The sequence below is a fragment of the Pseudophryne corroboree genome, chromosome 5 (assembly GCF_028390025.1).
Source record: "Pseudophryne corroboree isolate aPseCor3 chromosome 5, aPseCor3.hap2, whole genome shotgun sequence".
In the NCBI taxonomy this organism is placed as follows: Eukaryota; Metazoa; Chordata; class Amphibia; order Anura; family Myobatrachidae; genus Pseudophryne; species Pseudophryne corroboree.
This window is the reverse complement of record NC_086448.1, coordinates 835,355,850-835,374,440: the sequence shown is the minus strand read 5'-3', so window position 1 is coordinate 835,374,440 and position 18,591 is coordinate 835,355,850. Positions and strand designations below refer to the sequence as shown.

At 52.3% G+C, this 18,591-nt stretch overlaps 1 protein-coding gene across 1 annotated transcript in view; it reads left to right on the top strand.

Moving 5' to 3' along the window:
* Positions 1 to 18,591, top strand: part of DHX30 (DExH-box helicase 30) — a 95,686-nt gene that overhangs the window by 75,593 nt on the left and 1,502 nt on the right. Inside the window, exons 12-17 of the mRNA XM_063924575.1 lie at positions 15,020 to 15,226; positions 15,313 to 15,394; positions 15,695 to 15,888; positions 16,051 to 16,210; positions 17,960 to 18,117; positions 18,231 to 18,331. Coding sequence (XP_063780645.1) covers positions 15,020 to 15,226; positions 15,313 to 15,394; positions 15,695 to 15,888; positions 16,051 to 16,210; positions 17,960 to 18,117; positions 18,231 to 18,331 — 902 coding nt within the window. The remainder of the gene's footprint in view (positions 1 to 15,019; positions 15,227 to 15,312; positions 15,395 to 15,694; positions 15,889 to 16,050; positions 16,211 to 17,959; positions 18,118 to 18,230; positions 18,332 to 18,591) is intronic.

Below are 18,591 nucleotides of genomic sequence, written 5' to 3'. Positions count from 1 at the left end.
AATGGGTGGGAGAGCGCTGAGAGTCCTGTAAAACCGCTCGGCCAAACTGTAATGCAGAGGCCGCAAAAGTGTCAAACTTATAGAATTTGACAAAACAAATGTCGGTCCGACCAAGTAGCCGCCCGACAAAGTATTCATGGAGACCCCACGGGCAGCCGCCCACGAAGGTTCCACAACGCGCGTAGAGTGCGCTGAAATGGAAAACGGAGGCTCCCGAGCAACCGCCAAGAAGACTGTCTGATGGTTAGATGTATCCAACGGCCCAGGGTATGCTGGGACCCCGGCTATTTAGTACGGGAGCCTCATACAGAAGAGGGAAGAAAAACTTTGTCGAATAGCCTAAGATCTCTGTAGAGAGAGTCGGCGAGCCCTGACAACCTTCAAAGAGGGCCGAAAACACTAGGGTCAGATTTATAGGAAAAACGGACATCCCCTCTGGAAGAAACGACCGCTGAGTCTGAAGCTCAGCCGGGGGAGTTGCCAATAGAGTACTCCCTGAAAGAGAGCCCAAACTTACGGCCGGCAGGCTGATCTCTTTTGGAAGAAAACCGAAAGGGCAGAGACCTAGATTTCAGGTCAATGTATTTTGAAGCGCAGCCGAGCAAAACTTCCCAGAGAAACCAAAGATGACGGCTGAATGGTAACTGAAAGAAGGGGAAAACCCCTGTTATCCTCACTATGCCCTATAAAGTTTTCCAAAAGTGGCAAAAGCGAGAAGAGGTAACAGACTTCTGAAATTGGGGCCCAGTAGGCCTAACCGAACTAGGGAACTCCTCCCTTCTGAGGTCTGGTGAACAGTCACACGGTTAAACGAAACCAGTTTAAGATGAACAAAGAAAAGGACCCTGTTGAAGTAGACAGTCTAGTCGAGGTAGGAGCCAAGGCTCCTGTACTGACAACAGGTGTAGCTGTATCTTCAAGTCATGCGCTGCCCAACCGGAGCCACGAGAGGACTAGCGCGCATATTCCCGTCCTGTGTTACCGAAGTGAGGTAGGAATAAACAAAGGAGGCAGGATAGAAAAACCCGAAACTCCAAGGAGCCCTGAGGGTATCCTCGGCTACTACCGCTAGAGCTCACGTCCGAGAGCAGTAAAGGGTTAAAGAGTCAGACAGAACGCCCTGAGGTCGATCCGAAATCTCCGCCAACAGCGGACCAGCTGAGAAAACTCCGGGAAATGAACCCTCACCCGGGAGTCTGACCTGGCGGCTTGACCTGGAAAGAAGATTGTTGTCCTTCGCTCAGAGGGGAGTGTAGGCGACCACTCATTGCGTCGCAACCTGACTTAAGAAATAGTACCTGGTGCCGAGGAAGGAAAAATCCTCTGACGGACCGTGTTGAGAAAAGTCTACGAGGAGCATAAAGTGGATCCGTGTCGAACCAGAAGCTCCTGGATCCTCTGGAAATTCAGAAGCCACCTAATGTACAGAGTTGGATTGTAGCAGTAGATTGTCCCATTAGGGGACAAACCTCACTTCCTGCCCTTGAAAAAGAGTTATTCTGTGATCTTCCTGAACCCTGTGGGAGCGGAAGAGAGACCAAAAGGAAAGGACCGACAGTGAAAATGAGAATCCTGTAATGCGAATCTGAGAAAAGCCCGATGAGGAAACCCAACGGAACTCAGTAAACAGGCATCCCTGAAGACAAGGGACGCGTAAAACCCCCTTTTTGTCTGTTTAAAACTAGCAATCACAGACTGAAAGGATTCTAAGGACAGAATAGGCGTGGCCGAGCCATCTGGCTTCGGAACGTGAAAAGAAAACAAAGGCCTGAGAACTGTCCCGATTCAAATGATATGTGAAAAACAGGGATCAACACCCTTTGCGGTTAGAAGCATATGGAGCGCCGCCTGTATTATGACTCTCTTGTCCTTGTAAATCGGCCGACCCATGCCGAAGGACTCCTGAGATGGCTGTACTCCAAAATCTAATCTGTAACCGCCCAAGCCTTCTCAGTTCTCCCCGTAGGACCACCGACCTGCACCTACCCTGGGACCCTCCAGGTGGTAGGAAGGTCTAACCTGTAATGGGTGTATAGGATGACCTAAAATCAGACTGGACCGAGGATGCTGAGCCTCTGCTTCAGCCTGTTACCCTGAGATCCCCTGGCGACGAAGATATCGCCCGTGTGGAGTGGAAGCCTGAAAGGGCACGGAAAGATCTAAAGGAAAGACCGGTAAAGGTCCGTCTTGGAGCTGAGGCTAGTAGTAGGAGAAAGAAAAGTGGACTTACCTCCAATGGTTCAAGAAATCCTGCAGAAAGTTTCTTCCCCTGAACCATCTTCCCCGTAGGATTTCATATTCACCTGTCACTGTCGCAGCCCCAGCGGTCTTTGGGTTAAGACAGCCCAAGCGAAAATGCAGGTTCCGAGTCTGCAGACATCAAAAGAACATAAAAGCAGAATCCTGATTCTGATCTGTCCCAAAGTATCAATTGATCCTGATGCGAAATATCCTGTATCCTAGAGGACAATTGTTCCACAACCTACCTGCTCCGTACAAGGTAGAACCCCGCTGCCGTATATGTGTCTTCGATGGATACCTGAGCAATGTTGCCTCAGGAAAATGGCAGCTTGTTGGACCGGTGATACATTGAGGGGTATACCTGGAGAGGTTCTGATGCCATTTCCTTCCGTCTGCGGGGAAAGGATAGGAAAACCAACATTGTTTGATATATGAAACTTTGTATTCGGGTGTCTGCCGGCCGCCTACCGGAGCCTGCCTAGCCCATCCGATACTGGACCATTTTGTCATTGGCATCGAACCCTGATGGACTTGACGTGTCCGCCTTCCTTACCTGCAGTATCAAGACGAACTGCTGTATAATGCACCTGGATATTCTGAGACACAGGTTCAGACTGCACCGAAACCAGACATCCTCCGTAACCTGGACATCTGTCGCCTCCTCCCAGAGAGGTCTTTCCACCTCTGAGTCGTGTAACATGGAAGATTAGCAAGGTTCCTTTAGAAACCTGGAGAGGTGAAATGACGTACAAGGTCTCTGGTTACCAGTGACATTACCTGTATAATCTGAGCTGTTCAAACAGGAGTGTCCTGCAGGTGCGTGGAGGGCTGAGCAGATGGCTTCACCACATACTTCACACCTAAGAGGGAATTCTTTGACTATCCCAGGTGAGACAAACGAAAGGAGAAAAGGTGGGTTAAATAAACACAGCCCTATGTAAGGTCTGCACTAGAACGTGTAGTGACCGACACGATTCAAATAAACTTTCTGGAGCAGCGGAGACTTGAACCAGTAGCGCTGCGCTGTGGGACAGGAGTCTTAGCCCTAGGCTATAGGAGCTCCCCTTAAAGTTGTTTTTTTTTTGTTGTTGTTGGGATTCAAACCCTGGTCCCCCTGTTCAGATACCCGCTACTAGCGTACTGAGCCGCAGCGCTATTTGTCTGATGCCTTAAAGTATCTGTGGAGGTACTTGGACCCAGGCCTCTGTGGTTGGGTGTTTAGGGGATTAGTGTGCTGAGCCACACTGTCTGATATATACACATTCCCCAAATTACCAATATCATTAGTACCCAGTGACACCAAGGAATAATAAAGGGAAGGCAACACCCCGCCCTGTATGTAGTGTACCGCTAATCTAGGTGCACCAGATGTTTTCGGTATTTTATTATTATAAAACATTGCGGAAGTGGTTTTACCCCCTATATATATGGTATTGTATGCACATACATATATATATATATATATATATATATATATATATATACATACATACACACACACACACACACACACACACACACACACACACACACACACACATACACATATATATATATATATTTATATATGTATATCACACACACACACACAGTGAACCCAACAGGGTAGATAAATACTGTCTATGTGAAATACTGTAGGGTAAATAAATATTGCATACCAGATTTTAATCATTAATGAGCTGAGCCCCAGCTCCTATTTGAACTACAGCCTCTATGAAATGCCTGGCTGAGGACTCCCCTGCAGGGAGGGATGTAGCCAAAGTGAGGTAAAATAAATATGTCCGCATCTCCCTGCACAGAGAAAACTAACATCCCCCTAAGACAGGCTCTGCTGCCTGACCCTGAGTGATGGGAACCGCCGCCGGGAGCCCGCTGTAAGCTTCACCCCCACCATTACCTCCTTGCAGCGGCCCAGGGAGCCGAGGACCTGTAATCGGTGCTGTAGCGGCCCGGGGTCCGGAGAGTGGAGGCGGAGGTGCTCCGGAGAGTGGAGGCGGAGGTGTTCCAGAGAGCGGAGGCGGAGGTGCTGTAGCGGCCGTGTACACGCTGCTGCAGCGGCCGGGGAGCGGAGGTGCTGTAGCGGCCGGGGGCGGAGAGCCCTGAGCCCGCCGTACAGAGCGGGAGTTAGCTCCGCCCCGCCCCCCCCGCCCCCTGCTTCGGCGCCAAATTTCAAATGAAAAACCCGCTGTTGTGTAGAGTAAGCGGGAAGCGCCCTGTATCTCCCCGGCCGCCTGTATGCTGCGGCCGGGGAGCGGAGAGCGCCAAGCCCGCAGTACGGAGCGGGAGTTAGCTCCGCCCCCTCCCCTTTTCTGTGAGATCTACAAAATACATAAGAGCAATGCTATTGTATATGGCACATGCACACATAGCTTTTCCACAGATACTCTCTTACTGTGTAAAATACAAAGTGCGCCTTTGATACCCCCCAGCCTCCTATGACTGGGGAGTATAGGGGAGCCGTCCAACCACCACATAATACCACTAAAACTGACAGTATAAAATATAAATCAGTCTGGAGGAGGGGGGAGATTGTACTCACCGCTGTCCTGTAGTTCCATCAGGCGTCGTTCACTGCTCGACAGAACGGCCCCGACATGCGCCGCACGCAGCGGTGTCCGGCCCCTTTTTAGATTTACCGCTCTGGTGGAGCGGCCCCGACACGCGCCGCACGCAGCGGTGTCCTCTCTTATACTCACCGCTGCCATGCTGCCGGAATCTTCTGCTGGTGGAGCGGCCCCGACACGCGCCGCACGCAGCGGTGTCCGGCCAACTCAGGAGAGCTCAGTGTCTCCCTCAGCCGGGGCTTATCCCGAGCCGCACGCAGCTGCGATGGGACCCCGCCGGCAGCTCCCGCGGTGCAGACTGGCAGTGGCAGAGCTGCCAGTCTGTGTGTGGAAGAAAGAAAAAGAAAATAATAAAGAAAAAAGAAAAATTTCTTCAGCTAAACCCAAGTGAACCAGCTCCCTTGGGCACTAAACTAAGACTGGCTTGGAGGGAAGATAGTAGGGTAGGAGCTAGCCACAGTGTGAGAGTTTTAAAGTGCCAGCTCCCAATTACTGCCTACTATTTCCCCATTGTAACTATGCTCCAGTGGCCCCTAGTGGATGAAGGAGAAATGTGTACAGACCGGAGGCGGGCTGTAGACGGGGAATAATGTGTACAGACCGGAGGCGGGCCGTAGAGAGGGGGAATAATGTGTACAGACCGGAGGTGGGCTGTAGAGGGGGAATAATGTGTACAGACCGGAGGCGGGCCGTAGGGAGTGGGAATAATGTGTACAGACCGGAGGCGGGCTGTAGAGAAGGGGAATAATGTGTACAGACCGGAGGCGGGCTGTAGAGAAGGGGAATAATGTGTACAGACCAGAGGCGGGCTGTAGAGAGGGGGAATAATGTGTACAGACCGGAGGTGGGCTGCAGGGACGGGGAAAGATGTGTACAGACCGGAAGCGGGCCGTAGAGAGGGGGAATAATGTGTACAGACCGGAGGCGGCCCGTAGGGAGAGGAGGAATAATGTGTATAGACCGGAGGCGGGCCGTAGAGAAGAGGAATAATGTGTACAGACCGAAGGTGGGCCGTAGGGAGGGGGAATAATGTGTACAGACCGGAGGCGGGCCGTAGGGAGGGGGAATAATGTGTACAGACCGGAGGCGGGCCGTAGGGAGGGGGAATAATGTGTACAGACCGGAGGCGGGCCGTAGGGAGGGGGAATAATGTGTACAGACCGGAGGCGGGCCGTAGGGAGGGGGAATAATGTGTACAGACCGGAGGTGGGCTGTAGAGAAGAAGAATAATGTGTACAGACCGGAGGCGGGCTGATGAGAAGGGGAATAATGTGTACAGACCAAAGGCGGGCCGTACGGAGGGGGAATGATGTGTATAGACCGGAGGCGGGCTGTAGGGAGGGGGAATAATGTGTACAGACCGGAGGCGGGCCGTAGAGAGGGGGAATAATGTGTACAGACCGGAGGTGGGCTGTAGAGGGGGAATAATGTGTACAGACCGGAGGCGGGCCGTAGGGAGAGGGGGAATAATGTGTACAGACCGGAGGTGGGCTATAGAGGGGGAATAATGTGTACAGACCGGAGGCGGGCCGTAGGGAGGGGGGAACAATGTGTACAGACCGGAGGTGGGCTGCAGAGGGGGAATAATGTGTGCAGAACGGAGGCGGGCTGTAGAGAGGGGGAATAATGTGTAGAGACCGGAGGCGGGTGGGGGGAGGGGAATAATGTGTACAGACCGGAGGTGGGCCGTAGGGAGGGGGAATAATGTGTACAGACCGGAGGCGGGCTGTAGAGAAGGGGAATAATGTGTACAGACCAAAGGCGGGCTGTAGGGAGAGGAGGAATAATGTGTACAGACCGGAGGCGGGCTGTAGGGAGGGGGAATAATGTGTACAGATCGGAGGCGGGCCGTAGAGAGGGGGAATAATGCGTACAGACCGGAGGCGGGCCGTAGGGAGAGGGGGAATAATGGGTACAGACCGGAGGTGGGCCGTAGGAAGAGGGGGAATAATGTGTACAGACCGGAGGCGGGCTGTAAAGAAGGGGAATAATGTGTGTAGAGAAGGGGAATAATGTGTACAGACCAAAGGCGGGCCGTACGGAGGGGGAATGATGTGTATAGACCGGAGGCGGGCTGTAGAGAAGAGGAATAATGTGTACAGACCGAAGGCAGGCCGTAGGGAGGGGGAATAATGTGTACAGACCGGAGGCGGGCTGTAGGGAGTGGGAATAATGTGTACAGACTGGAGGCGGGCCGTAGGGAGGGGGAATAATGTGTACAGACCGGAGGCGGGCCGTAGAGAGGGGGAATAATGTGTACAGACCGGAGGCGGGCCGTAGAGAGGGGGAATAATGTGTACAGACCGGAGGCGGCCCGTAGGGAGAGGGGGAATAATGTGTACAGACCGGAGGCGGGCCGTAGGGAGGGGGAATAATGTGTACAGACCGGAGGTGGGCTGTAGAGAAGGGGAATAATGTGTACAGACCAAAGGCGGTCTGTAGGGAGAGGGGGAATAATGTGTACAGACCGGAGGCGGGCTGTAAAGAAGGGGAATAATGTGTACAGACCGGAGGCGGGCTGTAGAGAGGGGGAATAATGTGTACAGACCGAAGGCGGGCCGTAGGGAGGGGGAATAATGTGTACAGACCAGAGGCGGGCTGTAGGGAGGGGGAATAATGTGTACAGACCAGATGCGAGCTGTAGAGAAGAGGAATAATGTGTACAGATCAGAGGAGGGCTGTAGAGAAGAGGAATAATGTGTACAGACCGAAGGCGGGCTGTAGGGAGGGGGAATAATGTGTACAGACCGGAGGCGGGCTGTAGGGAGGGGGAATAATGTGTACAGACCGGAGGCGGGCTGTAAAGAAGGGGAATAATGTGTACAGACCGGAGGCGGGTGGGGGGAGGGGGAATAATGTGTACAGAACGGAAGCGGGCTGTAGGGAGGGGGAATAATGTGTACAGACCGGAGGCGCGCCGTAGAGAGGGGGAATAATGTGTACAGACCGGAGGCGGGCTGTAGGGAGGGGGAATAATGTGTACAGACCTGAGGTGGGCTGTAGGGAGGGGGAATAATGTGTACAGACCGGAGGTGGGCTGTAGGGAGGGGGAATAATGTGTACAGACCGGAGGTGGGCTGTGGGGAGGGGTAATAATGTGTACAGACTGGAGGTGGGCCGTAGAGAGGGGGAATTATGGAGGCGGGCTGTAGAGAGGGGGAATAATGTGTACAGACCGGGGGTGGGCTGTAGGGAGGGGGAATAATGTGTACAGACTGGAGGTGGGCCGTATGGAGGGAGAATTATGGAGGCGGGCTGTAGAGAGGGGGAATAATGTGTACAGACTGGGGGTGGGCTGTAGGGAGGGGGAATAATGTGTACAGACCGGAGGCGGGCTGTAGAGAGGGGGAATAATGTGAACAGACCTGAGGCGGGCCGTAGGGAGGGGGAATAATGTGTACAGACCGGAGGTGGGCCGTAGGGAGGGGGAATAATGTGTACAGACCGGAGGTGGGCTGTAGGGAGGGGAAATAATGTGTACAGACCGGAGGCGGGCTGTAGGGAGGGGGAATAATGTGTATAATGTGTACAGACCGGAGGCGGGCTGTAGGGAGGGGGAATAATGTGTACAGCCTGAAGGCGGGGTGATGGAAGGAGAAAAACGTTTACAGACCCGCCGCAACGGAGGGGGCGGAGTGTAGGGACGAAAATGGAGCTTAGGGGGTAGAGAGGAGCCCAGCCCAGAGTAACTAGCCAAACAGTGTAGGGGTCGGAGCTGGGTGCAGGGGGGAAGAGGGCCCAAGAGGCAGACAGAGAAGGGCTGTGGTGGGAGAGGAGGTGGAGCAGATGGAGGGGGTATTAGCACTGCCCATGGTAACCCTAGATGTCACCCAGTACATTGACTGGCGCCTGTCAAATAATTGAGGGGGGTTGGGGTGAGGTGCCCTGTTGCCCCCCCTCCCTCTCCAACACCTATTTCTCTGACGTCCTAGTGGATGCTGGGAACTCCGTAAGGACCAGGGGGATAGACGGGCTCCGCAGGAGACTGGGCACTCTAAAAGAAAGATTAGGTACTATCTGGTGTGCACTGGCTCCTCCCTCTATGCCCCTCCTCCAGACCTCAGTTAGAATCTGTGCCCGGCCAGAGCTGGGTGCTCCTAGTGGGCTCTCCTGAGCTTGCTAGAAAGAAAGTATTTGTTAGGTTTTTTATTTTCAGTGAGATCTGCTGGCAACAGACTCACTGCTACGTGGGACTGAGGGGAGAGAAGCAAACCTACCTGCTTGCAGCTAGCTTGTGCTTCTTAGGCTACTGGACACCATTAGCTCCAGAGGGTTCGAACACAGGGCCTGACCTCGATCGTCCGTTCCCGGAGCCGCGCCGCCGCCCCCCTTGCAGAGCCAGAAGACAGAAGAAAGGAGATGAAATCGGCGGCAGAAGACTCCGGTCTTCATTAAGGTAGCGCACAGCACTGCAGCTGTGCGCATTGCTCCCACTGCACACCACACACTCCGGTCACTGTAGGGTGCAGGGCGCTGGGGGGGGGGGGGGGGCGCCCTGGGCAGCAATAAGAATACCTTTTGGCACTATATACACATAATACAGTCTGGAAAACTGTATATGTGTAAAAAACCCCACCACTAAGCTATACAAAACGCGGGAGAAGCCCGCCGCTGAGGGGGCGGGGCCTTCTTCCTCAGCACACCAGCACCATTTTCTCTTCACAGCTCCGCTGGAAGGACGCTCCCCAGGCTCTCCCCTGCAGTATCCTGTACAAGAAGGGTAAAAAAGAGAGGGGGGGCACATAAATTTAGGCGCAAATAGGATAATAAGCAGCTATTGGGAAAAATCACTCATTATAGTGTAAATCCCTGTGTTATATAGCGCTGTGGTGTGTGCTGGCATACTCTCTCTGTCTCCCCAAAGGACTTTGTGGGGTCCTGTCCTCAGTCAGAGCATTCCCTGTGTGTGTGCGGTGTGTCGGTACGGCTGTGTCGACATGTTTGATGAGGAGGGTTACGTGGAGGCGGAGCAAGGGCAGATAAGTGTGGTGTCGCCCCCGACGGGGCCGACACTGGATTGGATGGATATGTGGAAGGTCTTAACAGACAGTGGGGGTCATTCCGAGTTGTTCGCTCGCAAGCTGCTTTTAGCAGCTTTGCACACGCTAAGCCGCCGCCTACTGGGAGTGAATCTTAGCTTATCAAAATTGCGAACGAAAGATTAGCAGAATTGCGAATAGACACTTCTTAGCAGTTTCTGAGTAGCTCCAGACTTACTCGGCATCTGCGATCAGTTCAGTCAGTTTCGTTCCTGGTTTGACGTCACAAACACACCCAGCGTTCGCCCAGACACTCCTCCGTTTCTCCAGCCACTCCCGCGTTTTTCCCAGAAACGGTAGCGTTTTTTCACACACCCATAAAACGGCCAGTTTCCGCCCAGAAACACCCACTTCCTGTCAATCACATTACGATCACCAGAACGAAGAAAAAACCTCGTAATGCCATGAGTAAAAAACCTAACTGCATAGCAAATTTACTTGGCGCAGTCGCACTGCGGACATTGCGCATGCGCATTAGCGACTAATCGCTCCGTTGCGAGAAAAAAATACAGAGCGAACAACTCGGAATGACCCCCAGTGTCAACTCCTTACATAAAAGGTTCGATGACGCAGCAGCCTTGGGACAGCCGGGATCTCAGCCCGCGCCTGCCCAGGCGTCTCAGAGGCCATCAGGGGCTCATAAACGCCCGCTAGCTCAGATGGTAGACACAGATGTCGACACGGAGTCTGACTCCAGTGTAGATGAGGATGAGACAAATGCACAGTCTACAAAAGCCATCCGCTGCATGATTACTGCAATGAAAAATGTATTGCACATTTCTGATGTTAACCCGGTTACTACCAAGAAGGGTATTATGTTTGGGGAGAAAAAGCAGCCAGTGACTTTTCCCCCATCTGATGAATTAAATGAATTGTGTGAGGAAGCGTGGAGTTCCCCCGATAAGAAACTAGTGATTTCTAAGAGGTTACTGATGGCGTACCCTTTCCCGCCAACGGACAGGTTACGTTGGGAAACATCCCCTAGGGTGGACAAGGCGCTTACACGTTTATCAAAAAAGGTGGCACTGCCGTCTCAGGATACGGCCGCCCTAAAGGAGCCTGCGGATAGAAAGCAGGAAGCTATCCTGAAGTCTGTGTATACACACTCAGGTACTATACTGAGACCTGCTATTGCTTCAGCATGGATGTGTAGTGCTGCAGCCGCATGGTCTGATACCCTGTCAGACAACATTGATTCCCTCGACAGGGATACTATTTTGCTAACCATAGAACATATAAAAGACGTCGTCTTATATATGCGGGATGCACAGAGGGACATTTGCCTGCTGGCATCTAGAATTAATGCAATGTCCATTTCTGCCAGGAGAGTATTATGGACTCGGCAGTGGACAGGTGATGCTGATTCTAAAAAACACATGGAGGTTTTGCCTTATAAGGGAGAGGAATTGTTTGGGGACGGTCTCTCGGACCTCGTATCCACGGCAACAGCCGGGAAGTCAACTTTTTTACCTCAGGTTCCCTCACAGCCTAAGAAAGCACCGTGTTATCATGTACAGTCCTTTCGGCCTCAGAAAGGCAAGCGGATCAGAGGCGCATCCTTTCTGCCCAGAGGCAGGGGTAGAGGAAAGAAGCTGCACCAGGCAGCCAGTTCCCAGGAACAAAAATCCTCCCCCGCTTCCCCTAAGTCCACCGCATGACGCTGGGGCTCCACAGGCGGAGCCGGGTGCGGTGGGGGCGCGTCTCCGAAACTTCAGCAACCAGTGGGTTCGCTCACAAGTGGATCTCTGGGCTGTACAAATTGTATCTCAGGGGTACAAGCTGGAGTTCGAGGCGACTCCCCCTCGCCGTTACCTCAAATCAGCCTTGCCAGCTGCTCCCAGGGAAAGGGAGGTAGTACTGGCGGCAATTCACAAGCTGTACCTCCAGCAGGTGATAATCAAGGTTCCCCTCCTTCAACAGGGACAGGGTTACTATTCCACAATGTTTGTGGTACCGAAACCAGACGGTTCGGTGAGACCCATCCTGAATTTAAAATCCTTGAACACTTATATAAGGAAGTTCAAGTTCAAAATGGAATCGCTTAGGGCGGTTATTGCAAGCCTGGAAGAGGGGGATTTTATGGTGTCGCTGGACATCAAGGATGCTTACTTGCATGTCCCCATTTACCCACCTCACCAGGAGTACCTCAGGTTTGTGGTACAGGATTGTCATTACCAATTCCAGACGTTGCCGTTTGGTCTGTCCACGGCACCGAGGGTATTTACCAAGGTAATGGCCGAAATGATGATACTCCTTCGGAAGAAGGGAGTTATAATTATCCCGTACTTGGACGATCTCCTTATAAAGGCGAGGTCCAGAGAGCAGTTGTTAGTCAGTCTAGCACTATCTCGGGAAGTGTTGCAACAGCACGGCTGGATTCTGAATATCCCAAAGTCGCAGCTGATTCCTGCGACGCGTCTGCTTTTCCTGGGCATGATTCTGGACACAGAACAGAAGAAGGTGTTTCTCCTGGTGGAGAAGGCCCAGGAATTGTCATCTCTGGTCAGGGACCTCCTGAAACCAAAACAGGTGTCGGTGCATCACTGCACGCGAGTCCTGGGAAAGATGGTGGCTTCTTACGAAGCAATTCCCTTCGGCAGGTTCCATGCAAGGATCTTTCAGTGGGATCTGTTAGACAAATGGTCCGGATCGCATCTTCAGATGCATCGGTTGATCACCCTGTCCCCAAGGGCCAGGGTGTCTCTGCTGTGGTGGCTGCAGAGTGCTCATCTTCTCGAGGGCCGCAGATTCGGCATACAGGACTGGGTCCTGGTGACCACGGATGCAAGCCTCCGAGGATGGGGGGCAGTCACTCAGGGAAGGAACTTCCAAGGACAGTGGTCAAGTCAGGAGACTTCACTACACATAAATATACTGGAACTAAGGGCCATTTACAACGCCCTGAGTCAAGCAGAGCCCCTGCTTCAAAACCAACCAGTGCTGATTCAATCAGACAACATCACGGCGGTCGCCCATGTAAACCGCCAGGGCGACATAAGAAGCAGGATGGCAATAGCAGAAGCCACAAGGATTCTTCGATGGGCGGAGAATCACGTGCTAGTACTGTCAGCAGTGTTCATTCCGGGAGTGGACAACTGGGAAGCAGATTTCCTCAGCAGGCACGACCTCCACCCGGGAGAGTGGGGACTTCATCCAGAAGTCTTCACGCAGATTGTAAACCGTTGGGAACGGCCACAGGTGGACATGATGACGTCCCGCCTCAACAAAAAGCTAAAAAAATATTGCGCCAGGTCAAGGGACCCTCGGGCGATAGCTGTGGACGCACCAGTGACACCGTGGGTGTACCAGTCGGTTTATGTGTTCCCTCCTCTTCCTCTCATACCCAAGGTACTGAGGATAGTAAGAAAGAGGAGTAAGAACTATACTCATCGTTCCGGATTGGCCAAGAAGAACTTGGTACCCAGAACTACAAGAAATGATCTCAGAGGACCCATGGCCTCTGCCTCTCAGACAGGACCTGTTACAGCAGGGGCCCTGTCTGTTCCAAGACAGCATGGCGGTTGAACGCCGGATCCTAACGGAAAAGGGCATTCCAGATGAAGTGATTCCTACGCTGATAAAAGCTAGGAAGGATGTGACAGCAAATCATTATCACCGCATATGGCGGAAATATGTTGACTGGTGTGAGGCCAGGAAGGCCCCAACAGAGGAATTCCAGCTGGGGCGATTTCTGCACTTCCTACAGTCAGGAGTGACTATGGGCCTAAAATTGGGGTCCATAAAGGTCCAGATTTCGGCCCTATCTATTTTCTTTCAAAAAGAACTGGCTTCCCTGCCTGAAGTTCAGACGTTTGTTAAGGGAGTGCTGCATATTCAGCCCCCTTTTGTGCCTCCAGTGGCACCTTGGGATCTTAATGTTGTGTTGGATTTCCTGAAATCCCACTGGTTTGAGCCACTTAAGACCGTGGAGCTAAAATATCTCACGTGGAAAGTGGTCATGCTATATTGGCCTTCGGCTAGGCGTGTGTCAGAATTGGCGGCTTTGTCATGTAAAAGCACTAATCTGATCTTCCATATGGACAGGGCAGAATTGAGGACTCGTCCCCAATTTCTCCCTAAGGTGGTATCAGCGTTTCATTTGAACCAACCTATTGTGGTGCCTGCGGCTACTCGGGACTTGGAGGACTCCAAGTTACTGGATGTAGTCAGGGCTTTGAAAATCTATGTAGCCAGGACGGCTGGAGTCAGGAAAACTGACTCGCTGTTTATCCTGCATGCACCCAACAAGCTGGGTGCTCCTGCTTCAAAGCAAACTATTGCTCGCTGGATTTGTAGCACAATTCAGCTTGCACATTCTGCGGCTGGACTGCCGCATCCTAAATCGGTAAAAGCCCATTCCACAAGGAAGGTGGGCTCTTCTTGGGCGGCTGCCCGAGGGGTCTCGGCTTTACAGCTTTGCCGAGCTGCTACTTGGTCGGGTTCAAACACATTTGCTAAGTTCTACAAGTTTGATACCCTGGCTGAGGAGGACTTAGCCTTTGCTCATTCGGTGCTGCAGAGTCATCCGCACTCTCCCGCCCGTTTGGGAGCTTTGGTATAATCCCCATGGTCCTTACGGAGTTCCCAGCATCCACTAGGACGTCAGAGAAAATAAGAATTTACTCACCGGTAATTCTATTTCTCGTAGTCCGTAGTGGATGCTGGGCGCCCGTCCCAAGTGCGGACTCTCTGCAATACATGTATATAGTTATTGCTTAACTAAAGGGTTATTGTTATGAGTCATCTGTTACTGAGGCTCAGTTGTTGTTCATATTGTTAACTGGGTATGGTTATCACAAGTTGTACAGTGTGATTGGTGTGGCTGGTATGAGTCTTACCCGGGATTCCAAATCCTTTCCTTGTTGTGTCAGCTCTTCCGGGCACAGTTTCCTTAACTGAGGTCTGGAGGAGGGGCATAGAGGGAGGAGCCAGTGCACACCAGATAGTACCTAATCTTTCTTTTAGAGTGCCCAGTCTCCTGCGGAGCCAGTCTATCCCCCTGGTCCTTACGGAGTTCCCAGCATCCACTACGGACTTCGAGAAATAGAATTACCGGTGAGTAAAATCTTATTATTTTGCCTATAGATTTCTAGACCAGCTCTACAGTTATAGATGGAACATTCCAGTGTACATTCAGGGTTCTCCATGTACCAATTCCCAGCTTTGCTCCTATAGGTTTCGTGCCTGGAAACTACCTGGGTGTCCAAATCCAACGTGACTCAGAGACGCGGGCGAGCCGGGCGCTGCCAGCCAGGATATTCGTACCATCTCTTTACTCGCCAGCAGCACCAAGCAATGCCTACGTTCCAGGTGCCTGAGATTCTGCGCACTCCCCTGGAAAACCTGGTAGTCCAGGCCAAGATACACATGCCGGAGATGACGGTGAGGCGCGCGCTGCAGAGCACACGAGCGAGTATTGGCGTCCAGCCTTATGGCACAGGCGTAATGGCTTTCTCCTCTGCTTTCAGGCTGTAGAGTTTCTCTCCCAGGCCCTGGAGAGTCCCGACCGGCACTCTATCGCAGACGCAGTGCGGTTACTGCAGGAGATCAGTACGTATTGGGACAGTTATGTATACGCTTGGTGCCGCTGCGTCTTGTATGTATTGTGCATGTATGATAATGTTCATCTTCGCTTAAATCCCTACTTCGTTCCCTACTCACTGCAGTGCAGCTTGGCTGGCTGGGGCCAGGGCTAACCCTTCCTTCTGCAGAGACGATGGGTTTAGGCCGGGGATTGTCCCATTATTTGTGTCTGTTGTGAATTGAATGCGTCGAATAATCTATACCCCATGTGCGGCTGGGCCTTGACATACCGGCTGACTGTCCTGATTCCCACGTCTTATACCTTAGTGGTGCTGAATGAGCAGGAGGAGCTGACGTTACTCGGCCATCGCATCGCCAGTATCTCTACTGAGCCCAGCCTGGCGAAAGCCATTGTCCTGGCCTCCATATTCCGCTGCCTGCACCCGCTGCTGATCATCATCTCCTGTCTGACCAAGGACCCGTTTCACGGTGGTCTGCTGAACAGGGCAGAGGTTAACAAGGTAAGTGAGACCCTAGGTGATGCAACCTTTCTGCTCTGCTGTCCACGCAGCAAACCGTGCTCTAAGCTTTTACACAAAGAGCTGAAACAAGGCAATCCTGTAAGCATGACTTGTTGTGAGTGTGGGTGACTGAACCTTTGAGCGGTCAGTTTGTGCTTTCAGGTGAAGGCGGGATTCAGCGGCGAAGCTTGCAGTGACCATCTGGCCTTCGTCCGGGTTTTCCGAGCCTTGGAAGATATTTACAGTGGGCGGAACAGCATTTCACGGGAGGACTTTATAGAAGATAACCTGCTCTCCAGATCTGCACTGCGCTTCATCAAAGGTGAGGAAAGGTGGAGAGAGGGACAGGTCTGTGCTTCAGCCAAGGTGAGGAAAGGTGGAGAGGGGCAGGTCTGCACTTCATACAAGGTGAGGAAAGGTGGAGAGAGGGGCAGGTCTGCGCTTCATCCAGGGTGAGGAAAGGTGGGGAAAGGGCCAGATATGTGCTTCACACAGGGTGAGGAAAGAATGGATAGGGTAGATGTGTTCTTCATCCAAGGTGGAGAGAGGGGCAGATCTGCGCTTCATCCAAGGTAAGGAAAGGTGGAGAGATGGGCAGTCTGTGCTTCATCCTGGGTGAGGAAAGGTCTGTGCTTCATACAAGGTGTGAAAGGTGGAGAGATGGGCAGGTTTGTGTTTCATACAAGGTGAGGAGAGATGTGCAGGTCTGTGCTTCATCCAAGGTGGAGAGAGGGGCAGATCTGCCCTTCATCCAGGGTGAGGAAAGGTCTGTGCTTCATACAAGGTGGAGGGATGGGCAGGTCTGTGCTTCATACAAGGTGAGAAAAGGTGGAGAGAGGAGCAGGTCTGTGCTTCATACAAGGTGAGAAAGGTGGAGAGATGGGCAGGTCTGTGCTTCACAAAAGGTGAGGATAGTGGGGAGAGGGGCAGGTCTGTGCTTTATACAAGGTGAGGAGAGATGGGCAGATCTGTGCTTCATACAAGGTGAGGAAAGGGGAGAGGGGCAGGTCTGTGCTTCATCCAAGGTGAGGAAAGGTGGAGCGAGGGGCAGTTCTGTGCTTCATCCAAGGTGAGGAAAGGTGGAGAGAGGGGCAGGTCTGTGCTTCATACAAGGTGAGGAAAGGTGGAGAGATGGGCAGGTCTGTGCTTCATCCAAGGTGGAGAGAGGGGCGGACCTGCCCTTCATCCAGGGTGAGGAAAGGTCTGTGCTTCATACAAGGCGAGGAAAGGTGGAGAGAGGGGCAGATCTGTGCTTCATCCAGGGTGAGGATAGATGGGGAAAGGGTCAGATGTGTACTTCTCCCAAGGTGAGGAAAAAGTGGACGGGGTAGATGTGCGCTTCATCCAAGGTGAGGTAAGTGGGGAAAGGACCAGATGTGTGCTTCATCCAAGGCGAGTAAAGAGTGAACGGGGTAGATGTGCGCTTCATCCAAGGTGAGGAAAGGTGGAGAGAGGGCCAGATGTGTGCTTCATCCAAGGTGAGGAAAGGTGGACGGGGTTGATGTGTGCTTCATCCAAGGTGAGGAAAGGTGGACGGGGTTGATGTGCACTTCATCCAAGGTGAGGAAAGGTGGAGAGAGGTCCAGATGTGCACTTCATCCAAGGTGAGGAAAGTGGGGGAAAGGGCCAGATGTGTGCTTCATCCAAGGTGAGGAAAGGTGGATGGGGTAGATGTGCACTTCATCCAAGGTGAGAAAAGGTGGAGAGAGGGCCAGATGTGTGCTTCATCCAAGGTGAGGAAAGAGTGGACTGTGTAAATGTGCGCTTCATCCAAGGTGAGGAAAGAGGGAATGGAGCAGAAAGGCGTCATTATATGTGAAGTCCTTATTAGTGCTGAGATGAGAAGCAGCTACTCTGGTGTTGTCAGGAAGCACAGAAACGGCAGGATTAGGCCTGGCTCCCTCTAGGGTGTACTCTACAGGAAAACGATCCCTCCTCCTGCAGCCTGTACCTGCATGCCACCAGCTTTAGCTCCATGTCCTTAGGGCCTGGTCCTAGGCCTAGTAATTCTGATATTACATACTGTATCTATATCTGATGTCTCTGTCTCATCTCTCTCTGTATCCCGCAGGTCTCATCTCGCAGTTTTCCACCAATGTACGCGATGCGTTCTTAGTTTCTGATGTAAACGAATGTACGAGTGAATACGCTGTATGCAACCAGTTTAGTAACCAGGATGAGCTGGTGAAAGGAATTCTAATGGCCGGACTGTACCCCAAACTCATACAGGCAAGTAAGAAGGTGACCTGAAACTCCTCCAATGACGGAGCAGGTTGTTTTAGAGCGTCCGGTAACCCCTTACAATGAGTGGCATAACTCTGCGCTGCTTCTGTTTCCTGTAGGTGGCACGTGGTCAAGTTCTCCGTGGGAAGTTCCGTCCCAATAGCCTCGTTTACAAGACAAAGGCTGGGCCCGTCCTGCTTCATAAGAGCACCGTCAACAGGTGAACAACCTCAACCTTCAAAAATGTGTCATTGGCTTCAATTGGCTCTTGCTGCACTTGGCATCTAACTCCTACTACATTAATTCTCTTTGCTCGCTAAGATTATTCGTAGCACGGTCGTTCTGCTAGTTATTTCATGGTAATACTCCATCACCCCTCCTGCCAGATCTGCCGGCTGTCCTCCCCCTGACACCTGTAACGCGGCACACAACACATTCCATATAGCAAACACGCATAACACGCAGTCAGTGTATTTACCA